Raw genomic sequence first — 15,667 nt, 5'->3', positions numbered from 1 at the left:
TCCTACTGACTTTTTCCCATTCTTTCCCGACATTCTCCCCACCTTCACCCTCCCTCAACCTTTATCCTCAATTTATACATGTGTTTAGTTTTCTTATGTCTCTCCCCTAGGGGACGCACAATCTTAACCCACTTGATCTTCTGCGGAGGGGTACACTAGCCTTCTCTTGATCAAGTTAAGGCGATACTGTCAAGTTCAACCATCAAGTGTCCAATATCAGATATCAAGTGTCCCCCGCCTTTCAAATATTATCTAAATATATTAAGCTGTTTTCCTTCTTTATCTTTAAATCAGCCTTTCTCGAGTTGAAACGATATTGTCCAATTCTACAATCATGCGTCCCCCCACCTTACATATATTATCCTAATAAATCAGACTGTTTTTCCAATTTATCCTTATAGATTTCCAGAATCTAAGATTTTGCCTTCAAACTACCACCCATATATTTCAAATGCTTAATCAGACCAAATCAAAACCTATTAACAATATAGAAATATGGTATTAAAATAAAATCAAATTGAAAAGTTGTTAATCTTATGTGGTAGAGAAGGTATGAGAGAAGGAGACGAAATGGTATAAACGAGGGTTGGGAGTTGTGGGTATGTCTAATGTCCAGTTTTTGTTTTCAGTTGAAACAGTTTATTTCTCCTTCCTACGTTCACTCTTCGGCCACTTGTTTGGCTTAATCCATTTCAGCGGGGTGCAGACAATATTTAATAATCTATCTGATTAATGTTCTTTCAAAAGATGAGTGACTGGAAAAAGTTGGGGAAAGAAGGGGAGAGAAATGGGGGAAAGTTGGGTTAAGTTGGGGAAAGGGGGGGGAAAGGGAGGGGAAAGGAGGAGCGGGGAGTTCCAAATTTTTCAAGGTTCCGTGAAGGGGGAGGGCTTCCAGCTAAGTTTTCAGCCTCCCCACTGGAACATTCCAGTAAAGAGCTAAGCTTTTGGACTTCTGATTTTTCTTTCCAGCTTAGCTCTTTACTGGAATGTTCCAGTGGGGAGGCTGAAAACTTAGCTGGAAGCCCTCCCCCTTCACGGAACCTTGAAAAATTTGGAACTCCCCGCTCCTCCTTTCCCCTCCCTTTCCCCCCCTTTCTCTAAAGTTTCCTTTTCTTTGGTTACTTTTCTTTTGTTTGTTTCCTTTGCCTCGCTAAACTACCAGCAAGGACTTTCACTTCGCCGTCTCTACAGCAGGTAATTGGTGGTTTCTTTGTTTCACTCTTACGATTTTAGTTCCAGCGCCATCTTACATCCGAAATACAGGTCGGGCTCCTTATTTTAATCCGTTTACATCCAACGCTCCCTTAGTTGTATCTTTTAATTTTTAATTCCAAATAAGTCTCTCAACACCAAGGGAGCCTGTTCTCAAAGTTACGGAGATTTGTCGCCTTTTCAGTGAGAGCTAGAGGCATCGCCACACGGGGTCCGCAGAGCTTACCGTTCGCGTTTCTCAGTCCCGTCACTCCCGAGTCTCTCAAAAATGAAAAAAACCCGAAGAAGTTTCGGAACCATTCCAACGCTGCTGGTTAGCGTTTCCCTCAAGGGGGCCCCCCTTGAGATTTTGGGGTCGCAGTGCCTTTGCGTTGCCCCAAAAAACCCCGTGCAGTTCGGAGAAGCCCTTCAGCGGCTTCTCCGCGCTCCCATTCTGCTTGCGATCCAAACCGGAAGTCAATGTAGCTCTTTTTTTTGGAGGGTATTATCGGGTTATTGCTTTTGTTTTGATTTTATATATTGCAATCTTTTTTGTGAACCGCCCTGAGATCTCTGGGTATTGCGTGGTATATAAATTCTAATAATAATAATAATAATAATAATAATAATAATACAGGGAGGGAAAAGGTCTCTCCATCCATTTTCTCTGCACACAACATAGTATTCCGAATGTGACTGCACGAGGCATATTTTAGCAATATTAGTTTCAATTTCCGCTGTATACTTGAAGCCTTTCCATTCTATGTGGGCAGACTAGTGAGATCTGGGGCTCACCAACTGGAACCAGGTGCCACATCAGACCTTAGGGCAGAGAGCAGAGAAGGGGCTGAACAGTCGGTGCTCAAATGTCAGGATCGAATTTGCCTCTGAGCTCATGCTCTGTGCAGGAATCTGTTTTCAGTACAAGAACTGAGTCCACAGTGCTTTCATTCAAAATCCACTCATTCCCCACACAAGCATTTTTCATTACAACCACCTCACTTAGGGGTACCATCTTGTTTTTTTAAAAATTGATATTGCTAAACAACTGGGAGTCAGAAACCCTTGCCATTCTCAGTGTCGGATTTACATATAAGCTAAACAAGCCATAGCTTAAGGCCCCACTTTCTTGGAGGCCCCCCAAAAATTAAAAGAAAAAAACAACTGGATGTACATTTCCAAAATATAAGATAAAAAAACAAATAAAATAAAACCTACATACAGCAACAGTGTTTTGTGTTGTGTAGGCTCCTATGATGTAAGTAATGGGCTCCGCCTGCTAGCCTGCTCCCTAAAATATCACTGGTTTTCTCATTTCTATATATGGGGTGCCTATATTCTGCATGGACTGGTTGCATGGCAACGTGTGCAAATGGCTTTAGGTACCTTTTAGGTCCATAAATTACCATATAGCATATATCCAACACAAAAACAGTGGCAATTTGTTGTTGACAAAGGACAGCTGGACATATAAAGGGCCCCATTACCTTCAGTAGCTTAGGGCCTCATCAAACCTAAATCCAGTTCTGGCCATTCTACTGCCATCCACCCAAAGGCCTTGTACCCAGTAGACCCTGATCTGTCTTCTGTCCACCCCTGAGCGAGAGCAAGTGTAGCCAAGTGCCTCAGACACTTTGACCTCTGAACCTGGAAGCCCCTAATTCACAGTTTTCTTTGGCCATCTTCCCGTTAGGTAGTCTTACTCAGCCTGCACTAACGAAGTAAGTAGTTTTCTCCCTCTTATCATCAGCTGCACCCATATCTTTGCAAGATGGGGAGAGTAAGAGTCCTGACAAATCGCCCCGGGTGTTATAAGGATTACCGAGACAGTGTTTGTGGACATTCTGAAGTGCTGCATAAATACTGTTGTTACAACGAATTGTAATTCTTGGAGTGATGGGATCAAAACGAATTACGCAATGTCACGGAGGACGGGGCCACCTGAGTGGATCGTAATCTCTGATACTGGATGGGGCACGATGCAGTGTGCAAGGGAGCTAGATTTGGGGTGGCTTTGTATCTTACTTTACACAAGAAGAGGCCTTCGTTGGAAGAGGTGTCACAGGAAAATCCTCTGTTCGGAGGCCCCTCTGGTCTGGCCCGAGTCCATTTTAAAGATATAACATGCAGGGAACTTGGCGTTTGCTGTGAAGAGTTAGCACCCAGAGAGCAGATTGAGCAGGCGGCATGCAGGCACTGGCGGAGGAAGATGGGGGGGAACGCACCGCCCCTGGCAGCACAATCCCGGTGGGGTGCCGTCATGGCTGCCCCCCCACCCACGCTGGGCGCCATGCCCCTGCAGGCGACACACCATGGTCCCAGGATGTTCGCAACACCCCCAGGACATGTGCCACACCCCCAGAACATGCGCCATGCTCCTGTGGGCAATGCACCACACCCCCAGGATGTGCACTAGCCATGCTCTCCGCCCCTGGTGCTGGAGCATGAAGCTCCGCCACTGCATGCAGGGCACCTGCTCACTGTTTTCTGCACGATGATGAAATAATAAAACATAATAATAATAATAATAATAATAATAATAATAATAATAATATATTATTTATACCCTGCCCATCTGGCTGGGTTTCCCCAGCCACTTTGGGAGGCTTCCAACAGAATATTAAAATATAATAGTCTATTAAACATTAAAAGTTTCCATAAAGAGGGCTGCCTTCAGATGTCTTCTAAAAGCCTGGTAGTTGTTCTTCTCTTTGGCATCTGGTGGGAGGGCGTTCCACAGGATGGGCGCCACTACCGAGAAGGCCCTCTGCCTGGTTCCCTGTAGCCTTGCTTCTCACCGTGAGGGAACCGCCAGAAGGCCCTCAGCGCTGGACCTCAGTGTCCGGGCAGAACGATGGGGGTGGAGACACTCCTTCAGGTATACAGGACCAAGATGCATTTCTATTTAAATTATCGTGATCCCCCTCCCCCGAAATTTGCACCTACCGTATATGCATACACAGCACATTCAAAAGTTATGCGAATTGATGTCCTCTTTTGGGGCAACCAGCTGACCTTGTTTGCCCGCTCAGCCTGCAACCTTGGGTCAGCCGCACACTCTCAATCTAACCTACCGCGCAGGCTTGTTGTGAGAATAAAATGAGGTGTGGCGGGAAAGGCACATGTACACCGCTGTGAGCTCCTTGGAGGAAGGGTAGGGTAAAATGATATCGATTAACAAATCGTAATAAAGTAAGAGTGGCAGGTAGCCAGCCATTGCTATGTTTCCAGAGTGAACAGGCTGCAATACCACAATCTTCTCCAGTACCACTTTGGACATGCAGGATACTGTTCCTGCATAAACTCAGCTGTTACACTCGCTGACCTTTTGGGAAACAAGGGGAAGATAACAGGCTAGTAGGCAGCCAGGATGCCATTGGCTTCAAAGGTGCCTACAAAGTACACTGAGAGGAACAAGAGCGTTGCCCCCCAAAACCCCGTGCAGTTCGGAGAAGCCCTTCAGCGGCTTCTCCGCGCTCCCATTCTGCTTGCGATCCAAACCGGAAGTCAATGTAGCTCTTTTTTTTGGAGGGTATTATCGAGTTCCCCCTGTTTTTTTAAAAAATGAAAAGGAGGCAGCCCTTAAAAACTGAAGGGTTAACTGTGGTCATTTAGTCTACATGGGTAGGGAAAATGCGCCAGCTGACCTATACAGAAAGACTTTGGAATGCAGCTGTTTAATTCGGGGACTTTCCGTCATTCTGCAGAATAAGGCAATCTGGTTTATTATTTGGATCAGCACGGCACAGGAACAGAAGGTGACAGAAATTACACCCATCTTGCAGTAGCAAAATTTACGGGCGACAGCTGTTTGTCAAAGGGTGTAATCTTTGGCTGCTGAAGCTGATGACCGTTTCAGTGAAGCTAGGATTTATTGCTAAGAATTATTTATTTAGTAAATTTAATGTGTGAAGTGCTGTGCCGTTTTCAGTTTGTCTGGACTCCTAGGAACCTTATGCGTCGCTTCACTATAATCCCTGTGTTACTTGTTTAAGGCCACCCACCAATAGGGATGGGAGAATCTGCAAATTTTGGTTTTTTCTCCGTTTATCGTTTCCCCACTCCTATTTTCAGTTGGCAACAACCCCGTCCCCTGCAGTTTGGGTCTGGGCAGGAAACTTGTCATACCAAACTCTAGGATCCAAGAACAGAGATGAGGACCCTGAGGGCCACATTCCCCTGTGGCAATCTTCCAGGGGCCACAAGTCAGTGCTGGGCAGGGCCAGAGGCAAAAGTGGGTGTAGCAAGTTTCTGCACACATTCTTTGTCCAGGAAATCAAGAGGAATTATTAGAACATATTCCAGATGGGAAAACACAGCCGCCGAGGGTGTAAAACAGGGCGGATGAGGGGTGTAGTTTGGGGAAAGAAGGGGTGGCTAGGGAGGAAGTGTGGCCTGGATTCCCGAGAGGTCCAGTCGTGGCCGACTCTGGGGTTGCAGCGCTCATCTCGCTTTATTGGCCGAGGGAGCCGGCGTACAGCTTCCGGGTCATGTGGCCAGCATGACTAAGCTGCTTCTGGCAAACCAGAGCAGTGCACAGAAATGTCCGCTGGAGCGGTACCTATTTATCTACTTACACTTTGACGTGCTTTCAAACTGCTAGGTTGGCAGGAGCAGGGACCGAGCAGCGGGAGCTCACCCCATCACGGGGATTCAAACCACCAACCTTCTGATCAGCAAGCTCTAGGCTCTGTGGTTTAACCCACAGCGCCACCCACATCTCTCCCGAAAGGCAGAGAGGCCTAGAGGGCCACATTCAGCCCTTTGGCCTATCCCTGCACCAACATGTGACTGGTGGTCCAATGACAGCTTCTCCACAAGTGCTTCAGGAGCACAGGGGTTTTTTGAATTCACAGCCTGGCCTCACATACATGGAGATGCCCTTCATGATCATTGGGGCTTCTATGTGGAGGATCTTCATGGGGCTGGTCAATTAAGATGCACATAGCTGCAGTAGCTTAGAAACAGGGCTGCTGTGATTGTTTTACTGAGTGTAGTCCTCTGTTTTGAAGGACGTTCAGAGGGCAGCCCTCTCTTCGATGGTGTCATCTGTTTGAGGGTTGTCCCATCCGTGACTGGTTTGTAGATCTGAAACCAAGAGATCCACGGGCCTTCCTTGCTGTGCTGGTCGGGGCTAATGGGAGTTGTAGTCCTACGCACCTAGAAGCCACCAGTTTGGAGAAGACTGGCACAGGCAGTATGTAGACAATGCTTTAAAATAAAGACACCTCACCACAATGTTATCATTTACTTGCTACAGAAGGAAAATCTTTATTGCAGGCTGCTAGCCGATAAGATCACGGTTTTCTGTCTTGGTTTGCATGGAAGAAAGGTGCTCAAGAAAGCAGCGGTGACAGAAGCAGAGAAAAAAGGCAATACTAAGATGGGATTGTGGGTTTAAGGCAGAAATCTTCAAGCTCCTGACACCTTGGCATAGCTTTTTTCATGGCATGCATCTGCTGTGGCATGCTTCGAAAGATTCCCCATGAGAATCTGAGATGGCTTATTTAATTGGCTTTTCTTCAACCGACTGGACATGAGTCGAGACGACTTGATCACCAATTCTATCTTCCACTATTGTCTTGATCACTCTTGTTTTTTGTACATCTGTGCAAGAAAGGAAATGCATGGATTTAGGAGAGCAGTTATTCTTTTAAACAAGCAGATCATGGAACTCTTATTTAAACATGGGGAGGTGGGGCGGGGACTGTACTACTTAGAAACACAGGAAGCTGCCTTATAGTGAATCAGACCATTGGCCCATATAAGCCAGTATTGTCCAGGTTGATTGGCAGAAACCATCCAGGTTTTCGGTCTGCTTTCCCAGTTCTACTTGGAGATGTAGGTGATTGAATCTGGGATGTTCTGTATGTAAGGCAGATACTCTGTCATTGTGCCACACACTCTGTGCATCAATATCCTATTTGCCCAGGGTCGACCCACAATTCATAGCCCATGCAAATAGCAGCTTGGAGGGACGAGGGCCAATGGGAGCAGCTGCAACCCTGATCAACCATCCCACTGGACAATTTCTGCACTGGGTGACCATCTGAGGTAAAGTTGTTATTACGCTGGTGGCTCCTTAACACTGATTCTTTCTTCATCAGCACAAGCCTGCCATATACGCAACTTTCTCTGTTCAATTTTGGTACTCCAGTAGGCAATTTATCAGCACTATTTCACCCTCTGAAATTAGTAGCAAAATAAAATTGTTTTTAGAAATGTGCATTTTTAACAGAAAAATAAGAACAACATGTATTTACCTCTGCTGCTGCTTCCATATCTTGATCCTGAATCCTGAGAACTTTCACCACTAAATCCTCTGTCTGTGGATCCTGAGCTTCTAGATTGTGAGTCTGCAGACCCAGAGCCTCTGGACTGTGACTGAAAGCTGGAAGTTTCTTGGACCCTGGATCTGGAATCTGAAGAACCGGAAGATCCGAACCCTCTAGATCCTGTGGATCTCGAGCCTCCACTGCCAAAAGCTCTGGATCCAGAGCTGGAAGAGGTCTGGTCTCTAGAACTTGAACCTACAGATCCTCTAGATCTAGTTTCTGAAGAGGTTCTTCTGGATCCAGATTCAAAATCACTATAAGAACAGTAAAAAACAAAGAAACTTTAGACTTGGTTATAGAAAACAGAGAGGGCTTCTGTGAATGTACATTTGACAGTACCAAGATCAGTAAAGTCTTTATTGTAGATATTATGTGGGATCGAGATAAAAAAAGATGAGAAAAGGCAACATCTATCTGAACCGTAATGAAGTTTGGATGTATTGAATAAGTGTGCTAATATTATTGTGGGTGGTTGGGTGCAGAAGTACTTCACACTCTTTCTCTCGTAGCCCTTCCTCAGCTGGTGAAAGTTTTCCTCCCCTGCAATTCCTGTATTTGCCCCCCAAGCTACTATCAAACTTTCTCCTAAGCTTAATAGAAGCATGGGTGGTGGTGGTCCATCAGAATTGTGGAATTGTGGGTGGAGGAGGGAAGGTTTAAGACATTACTCTTCCTGCAATCTCCCTTGTGCTGCTCAGCTGACTGGAGAACAGCTGACAGTGGTGGAAAGAGGGTTGGACTGCAGAAAAAGAGATAGTCTTCTTGCTACTCTGCTTATCAGTAGGAGGATCTGTTTTATGGACCATGTACAATTAGGCAGTTGGCCAGAAGCAGCCCCCCCCCCCGTGTGTGTCTCTCTCTGTGTATGAATATATGCATATATGCATATATGTATATATATGTGTGTGTCTCTGTGTATATATATAGTCCTATATCTATTGTCCAATGTGTCATAGAGGCTTTTTAACAAGCTTGTCTTTTGTCTCCCTATCCAATAACAGATTAAACATTTTAAACAAGTTTTTCTTTGTTTTGTAGAAGTTCTTTTTCAAATTGTGAGCTTTGATACGAACACCCATTTTTCCTGTCTATTTGAAACATTTCATGTAACTGATGATATTGTAGCCAGCCCTTAACATGACTCCTTACACTTTCCATTGATTTCCGTTTAGATTCCCCCTCTTTAAAGTGCAGCAATTCCCTGTAGGTTGCCCACTGTCTATCCATATTAACTTTCTTAATTGTAATAGCCTCGATTGGAGATACAGTCATACTTCATGTTGCATCCGCTTCAGGTTACATCTTTTCAAGTTGCATCCTGCGGCAACCCGGAAGTACTGGAACAGTTACTTCCGGGTTTCGCCGTTTGGGCATGTGCAGAAGCGCTAAAACGCACTGCATGTGTGCGCAGATGCGGCGCTTCTGGATGCAAATGCTTCAAGTTGCAGACACGCCTCCGGGACGGATTACGTCCACAACTCGAGGTTCCACTGTAGCCATAAAGATGTTTTCCTTTCCAGCAGATTTTTATATTTCTCCCAAACTCTATACAACTTCTTCATTAGAATATGATTCATAAAACTTTTATAAATATTTGCCTTCCCACACCAGAGACATGCATGCCAGCTGAATTTTAAATCGTGACCTTCTAAGTCCAGGATGTCTGCATTATCCAATGTGATCAATTCTTTTAACCAGCACAAGCAGGCTGCCTCATAATACATTTGCCCATTTCTGAACCAGAAATAGAAAGAAAGGGCATGTTTCTCGGAGACTATGCAAACTGACTGGAGAATGTGCGTATCGAGCGGGGAAATGTCCAGTTAAGCAATGAGAAACCAAGTGATGTGTGGACCCTTAGGCAAAGGAGAATCAAATACATTTAGGAATGGCAGACTTCTACCACGTTCCTCCCTTTTTTACCTGTCTCCTCCATCCAGCAGACTGCGGTAAGTCTCAATCTCATTCTCCAGGCGGATCTTGATATCCAGGAGCTGTTCATATTCTCTGTTTTGGCTTTCCATGTCTTCCCTGATCTGCACCACTTGTCCCTCCACATTGCTTATCACTCCTTGTATCTGGGAAAGTTCGCCACAGAATCTGCCTTCTACATCTGCCAGGGTGGCCTCCAGAGATTGTTTCTGATGAAAGGTGGGGGGGGGGAGGGAAATGGAACATTGAAAGTTGAATAAAAAGATAAAACGAGAACACAGATAATAAAAACATAAACAAACAAATAGCCCCTCCCACCAGCACATTTAAAAGATCATGGTATGTTTAATGGTAGGGCTGGATGCTACAAGGCCATGCGTGCCCTCTGTGTATATTGTCTATATCTCTTCTTGTTCTAAACTTAAGGAAGGGTTAGAAAGGTAATAAAGTAATAAGTAAAGAAAGATGTTAACTGTTAGCCCCAAAATGAAAAGTGAGTGAGGTCCCAACTAAAGAGGACAGGCAACTTAAGTCGACAGAATCTGCAGAACTTGCAGATTCAACACATAAAATAAGAGAGCAAGAAGAACATACATTTAAAGAAGAGTGGAAAACATTTATTGAATATGTGGAAAATGACTATACAGCTGAAAACACTGGCAGCCTTAAGATAAATTCAACAGAGTAATTAATTTTTGACAGATGTGATAGAGGAAAATTGATTTGAATGGTTATAGTAAAATATGCAGGGATGTATGATACACAAAATGAACCACGGAAAGAGAAGAAGGGAAGTCCCTGGATATTTTAAAGTTTGTGAAATGTTTATTTGCAATTGTAAAAGTATAAAATAAAAATTCTCAAAGAAAAAAAAGATGCTAACTGAACAAAAGAAAGAATTCTTATACCATAGACAATTGGGTTTGCAGTTCCATTTCTAGGCTTTGCAGAGTGTGTCTTAGTTCGGTAATCTCACTCTTGTTGGTGCTGGTCTCTTCAACGCTGCTGCTGATCTGCTTATTCAGTTCTTGACTCTGAAATAAAGCGATTAAAAGAGGGAGAGAGAGTTATCCAAAGGTTTTTAGTCAAATGAATAATTTTGCTTAAGGAAGAGTCCTCTGCGAAGTCAAAAGTGAGCATTTTCTGCAAGACAAAAAGAAGGCACCTTTTATCATATGTGGTGGAATTGTAAAGTGATAAAGGAATTATGGGAAATGATATATAATTAAATGAAGAAACATGTTTAAAATAATCTTTGTTAAAAAAACCAGAAGCCTTTTTGTTAGGAATGGTAGGTGCAGAGATACCGAAGGAACTAAAAAGATTGTTTATGTATGCTACAACAGCTGCAGGGATGCTGCTTGCCCAGAGCTGGGAAGATGAGAAGATGTCTACCAAGGTGGACTGGCAGATGAAACTACTAGACTATGCAGAGATGGCAAGATTAACTGGAAAAATCAGAAATCAGGAGGATCAAAGCTTCAACAAGGAATGGGACAAATTCATATTATATTTGAAAGACCACTGTAAACACTTGGACTCTTTGGCAGGTTTTAATTAACTCTTGCAATGAGACTTTGGATACAATGAAGGATTGTAAATTAGATGGACTTACAATATGCAGTTAAAAAAAAGTTACCTTAAAGAGCCCACGGAGGGGAGGAGGGAAGTCTTGAGATTCGGAAGAATCTTGTGGGGTTTTTTATTACTTGTGACTATGAGTGTGAATGAATTTGTAAAACCAAATGAAAACTATTGAAATAATAAAAAAGTGAGCATTTCCGCCACCTACCTGTTCATTGAACCAGGCCTCAATGTCTTGCCTGTTCTCCTCAGCGAGGGCTTCATATTCTCCTCTCATCTTATTGAGGAGGGCAGTCAGGTCAACTCCTGGGGCGGCATTCATTTGCACATCAATGCCTCCAGCCGTGGTATCAGTCACAGAGCTCATATCCTGCATCAATAAAAATGTTCCTTCAACACTTGCTGCAAGAGCAGTAAAATAAAACAGATTGTGTGGTTTTTTTAAAAATACGAGGAGTATCTCTGAGTAATTGTAATATTTTCTAGATGACATCAACTGGTTTCAATAACTTTGCTTCTACCGCCGAGACTCCAGAGAGGTCTATATATGATCCAAAATAGATTGAGCAGGTGTAGGTGTGAGGACCCTCTTACCCAGGCACCCCCAAACTCAGCCCTCCAGATGTTTTGGGACTACAATTCCCATCATCCCTGACCACTGGTCCTGTTAGCTAGGGATGATGGGACGTGTAGTCCCAAAACATCTGGAGGGCCAAGTTTGGTGATGCCTGCTCTTACCATTTCATAGAAGCCAGCTCCTAGGGGCCATGGGGCCTTGGCCCCCACAATAAAATATTTGAGGGGGCTGGGCCCTCACAGAGCTGATGGGCATTCCCATTCAAATGTTGTGTTGTACACTGTGTCATGTGATTGATTATGTGGGGTGGGGCTTACCTGGGCCCCCAACAATATTTTATTCAAGTTGGCATCCCTGTACTATTTTGTATTCTGCTCCATCATTTACCTGAAGTTTCTCCTGCGTAGGTAAAGCTTGATTTGGGCTCTGGTCTGTTTATTATCTATGTAAAGGTGAAAAGGCAAAGGGCCCCTGGACAGTTAAGTCCAGTCAAAGGCGACTGGGATGTGGCACTCATCTCGTTTTTCAGGCCACAGGAGCCAGCGTTTCTCCACAGACAGCTTTCCAGTTCATGTAGCCAGCTTCTGGCACAATGGAACAACGTGATGGAAACCAGAATGCACAGAAATGCCATTTACCTTCCCGCCGCAGTGGTACCTATTTATATACTTGCACTGGTGTACTTTTGAACTGCTAGGTTGGCAGAAGCTGGGACAAAGCAACAGGAGCTCACCCCATCATGCGAATTTGAACCGCCGACCTTCTGATCAGCAAGCCCAAGAGGCTCTGTGGTTTAGACCACAGCGCCACCCGCTCCCCTATTATCTATACGGGTAATGCAAACCAATACTATTAAGTCCCACAGCAAGCACACGTGTGTGTGTATATGTAATGTGTGTGTATATGTAATGGTAAATAAACACAAACACACACATATTAGATCTGACTTTAGGCATTACTGAGATCTACATTACCTCTTCATGAGTCTTCTTCATATACTCAAGCTCCTCAGTCAGGCTTTCAATCTGCATTTCAAGATCACCCCTGCTCATGGTTATCTCATCTAGGACCTTACGGAGGCCATTGGTGTCAGCTTCAACACTCTGGCGGAGAGCCACATCATTGTCATACCTGAAGCAAAATGGATTAAAAAGGTCAGCAGATCATGTGGGAATCATCTGAACACAGAGAGGGAAACATGTTCCTTCTCTGTGGGTGTTTTCTTCGATGCCTTCATCAGTTTTCTTCACGGTTGGAGGCAACAATGCTTCTGAAGACCAGTTGCTGGAAACCACAGGAGGAGAGAAGTCTCTTGTGCCCAAATCCTGCTTGCAGATTTCCCACAGGCCACTGTGGGAACAGGATGCTGGACTAGATGGGCCACTGGCCTGATTCAGCAGGCTCTTCTTAAGTTCCTATATTATTTTAAAAGTAAAGGGATCCCTGACCATTAGGTCCAGTCGTGACCGACTTTGGGGTTGCGGCGCCCATCTCGCTCTATTGGCTGAGGGAGCCAGCGTACAGCTTCTGGGTCATGTGGCCAGCATGACCAAGCCGCTTCTGGCGAACCAGAGCAGCACACGGAAATGCCGTTTACCTTCCCGCTGGAGCGGTACCTATTTATCTACTTGTACTTTGATGTGCTTTAGAACTGCTAGGTTGGCAGGAGCAGGGACCGAGCAACGGGAGCTCACCCCATCGCAGGGATTCGAACCGCTGACCTTCTGATCGGCAAGTCCTAGGCTCTGTGGTTTAACCCACAGCTTTATGTTGGGGCTATGTGCTTGCATATCAGGTTTTAAAGAAGGTGTGGTTATCAGTGGTGTTTTTGTCACACATATGAACCAAACCTGGAATTAGCTAAGCACTCAGCTAAATTTATGATGTGAAATTAGGACTGCAGCCCTATAACCCTTGGGAGTAAGCCCCACTGAACTCCATGGGACGTACTTCTGAGTAGACATGGTTGGGGCTGTGCTGGAGCACACAAATGCAATTCATTGGCTGGTGGGTATGAATTTGTTCCACCCAAGCATACAGTAAATGTACTGTATTTACACCTCATGGGGTATGCATGCTGGAGATCTCACAGTAGGCTGGTTTTTCTGCTCTACATGAATGATTCAGCAAACATCTCCACCAGGATGTGGAGCAGATGCCCATTTTGTCTCACTTACTTCAGCTTGAAGTCAGCAGCAGCCAGCCTAGCATTGTCAACCTGCAAAATGAGGCTGCCATTGTCTGTAATTGCAGAAATTATCTGCAAAAGAAAGAATCAATAATTAATATATAATTGAATGTTGGATTCGGACATGTAGTAAGTTCCTCTCCCAACTCATTCACACACATTGAAAGCACTTTAAGTAGTCATGGCTTCCCCAAAAGAAATAAACTACAGCGCTGTTGGAAATTTCTACCCAATTTTAATTTGTACAGGAATTATTATTTAGCACCATTAAGAATAGGACGGATTATGAATTATGTTATATATCTTAACTGTCTCCTTTTGTTGTGGGAAGTCAAGACAAGTCTGCTTAATTAATGAGGGGAATATATAGCAATAAATGACTGGGGAGGTGGAGCTGCTCCTCTATCAGGAAAGGTTACAACATTTCTGTGAACCGCCCTGAGACCTCTGGGTATAGGGCAGTATATAAACTCAATTGATAATAATGTGAGGGTTGGGGGAATAAAAGTATGCCCTTTGTCAAAATGGATCTCACCTTCCAGGGGTGTCTCTGAGAAAGGGCCGTAACTCAATGATAGAGCATCTGCTTTGCATGCAGATTCAATCCCTAGCATCTCCAGAACAGACTAGGAGAGGAGCCTCTCTGAAATCATGGACAGTCACTGTAACTCAGTGTAGGCAACACTGACATAGTTGGATGAGTAGCTTGGCTAAGTGTAAGGCACCTTCCTATGTTCCAGTGTCTCCAGCTATTTCCTAGTTATTAAGTGCCATTCACCTGTAATTTCCCTAATAGATGTGTCTGGCAACTTGGCTTGTTGACCATTAAGGGACCTCAGCAGTCCCTCTGGCCCCATTAACTCTCTCCTGCCCCCCTCCACCTGCAAATTCGCACCATAAACACAGCCGTACCTTGGTTTTTGAACAACTTAGTTCTCGAACATATTGGCTCCCGAACGCCGCAAAACCAGAAGTGACCATTCCTGTTTGCAAACTTCCTGCAGCCAATCAGAAGCTGCGCTTTGGCTTCCGAACGTTTTGGGAGTCAAAGAGACTTCCGGAATGGATTCCGTTTGACTTCCAAGTTACGACTGTATAAGCCTTGTGAATCGAACCAATGCAGCAAACAAAGCCCTGTGACATATCTGCGTGGCTTGTTTCTTTCCATACCTGCGCCCTAAGGTCATCGATGACTGCGTAATACTTGCTGTAATCCCGTTGCTCTCCGCCTCTGGTGCTTCCTCCAAACTTCTCGTACCATTCTGCAATCTTCCTCTCCAGGTCACTGTTCGCCTCCTCCAGCGCTTGGACGTTGTTCAGATAGGCTGCCAAGCGGTCGTTGAGATTTTGCATCGTCTGCTTCTCGCCGCCGGAAAGGAGTCCACCCTCGCTGCCCCCGAAGCCATTAAAGCCCCCGGCTGACCCACCTCCAATGGCGCCCCACCCAGCACTTGAGCCCCAGGACCCACCAGCACCACATGACATGCCACCAGAACTCCATCTCCCTCTGCTCTCAGACATCCCATTCATGCCGCACATGCCCCCGCCAGAGCCCCAGGCGCCGCCACCACAGCTAGAGCCTCCACCAATGGTCCTTCTGCTAGATCCACCGCTGAAGCTTGAGCTTCCACCCAAGCCCCTGCCGCTTGATCCACCACTGAAACTGGAGCTTCCACCAAAGGCCCTGCCGCTAGATCCACTGCTGAAGCTGCATGTTCCATGGTTAGACATCCTTGCTGGTCCTCTGCTGCTGCTGCTGCTGCGGGAAGAAGCGGCTTGTCTGGAAGACTGGCTAAAGAAACTCATGTTTGCAGCACAATGTACAGAGGACCTTCCCTGTGCAGAAATGTAGCGATGGTG

General features: G+C 45.1%; 1 protein-coding gene and 1 long non-coding RNA gene across 2 annotated transcripts in view; one reads left to right on the top strand and one right to left on the bottom strand.

Annotated features, from left to right (window-relative positions):
• Positions 1-15,667, top strand: part of LOC307200378 — a 557,860-nt gene that overhangs the window by 203,500 nt on the left and 338,693 nt on the right. The window lies entirely within an intron of this gene.
• Positions 5,804-15,337, bottom strand: LOC307200396 (keratin, type I cytoskeletal 12-like; the record flags this gene model as incomplete). The annotated part of the gene is made up of 8 exons (XM_079948937.1): positions 5,804-6,798; positions 7,455-7,780; positions 9,450-9,667; positions 10,367-10,492; positions 11,251-11,412; positions 12,594-12,750; positions 13,797-13,879; positions 14,978-15,337. The coding sequence occupies 8 exons, from the start codon at positions 15,335-15,337 to the stop codon at positions 6,695-6,697; spliced, it is 1,536 nt and encodes a 511-aa protein (XP_079805063.1). The 3' UTR covers positions 5,804-6,694.

Source organism: Podarcis cretensis, assembly GCF_951804945.1.
Source record: "Podarcis cretensis genome assembly, chromosome: 13".
Lineage (NCBI taxonomy): Eukaryota > Metazoa > Chordata > Lepidosauria > Squamata > Lacertidae > Podarcis > Podarcis cretensis.
Note: the sequence above shows the minus strand (reverse complement) of the source record. Positions and strands in the feature narration are given on the sequence as shown.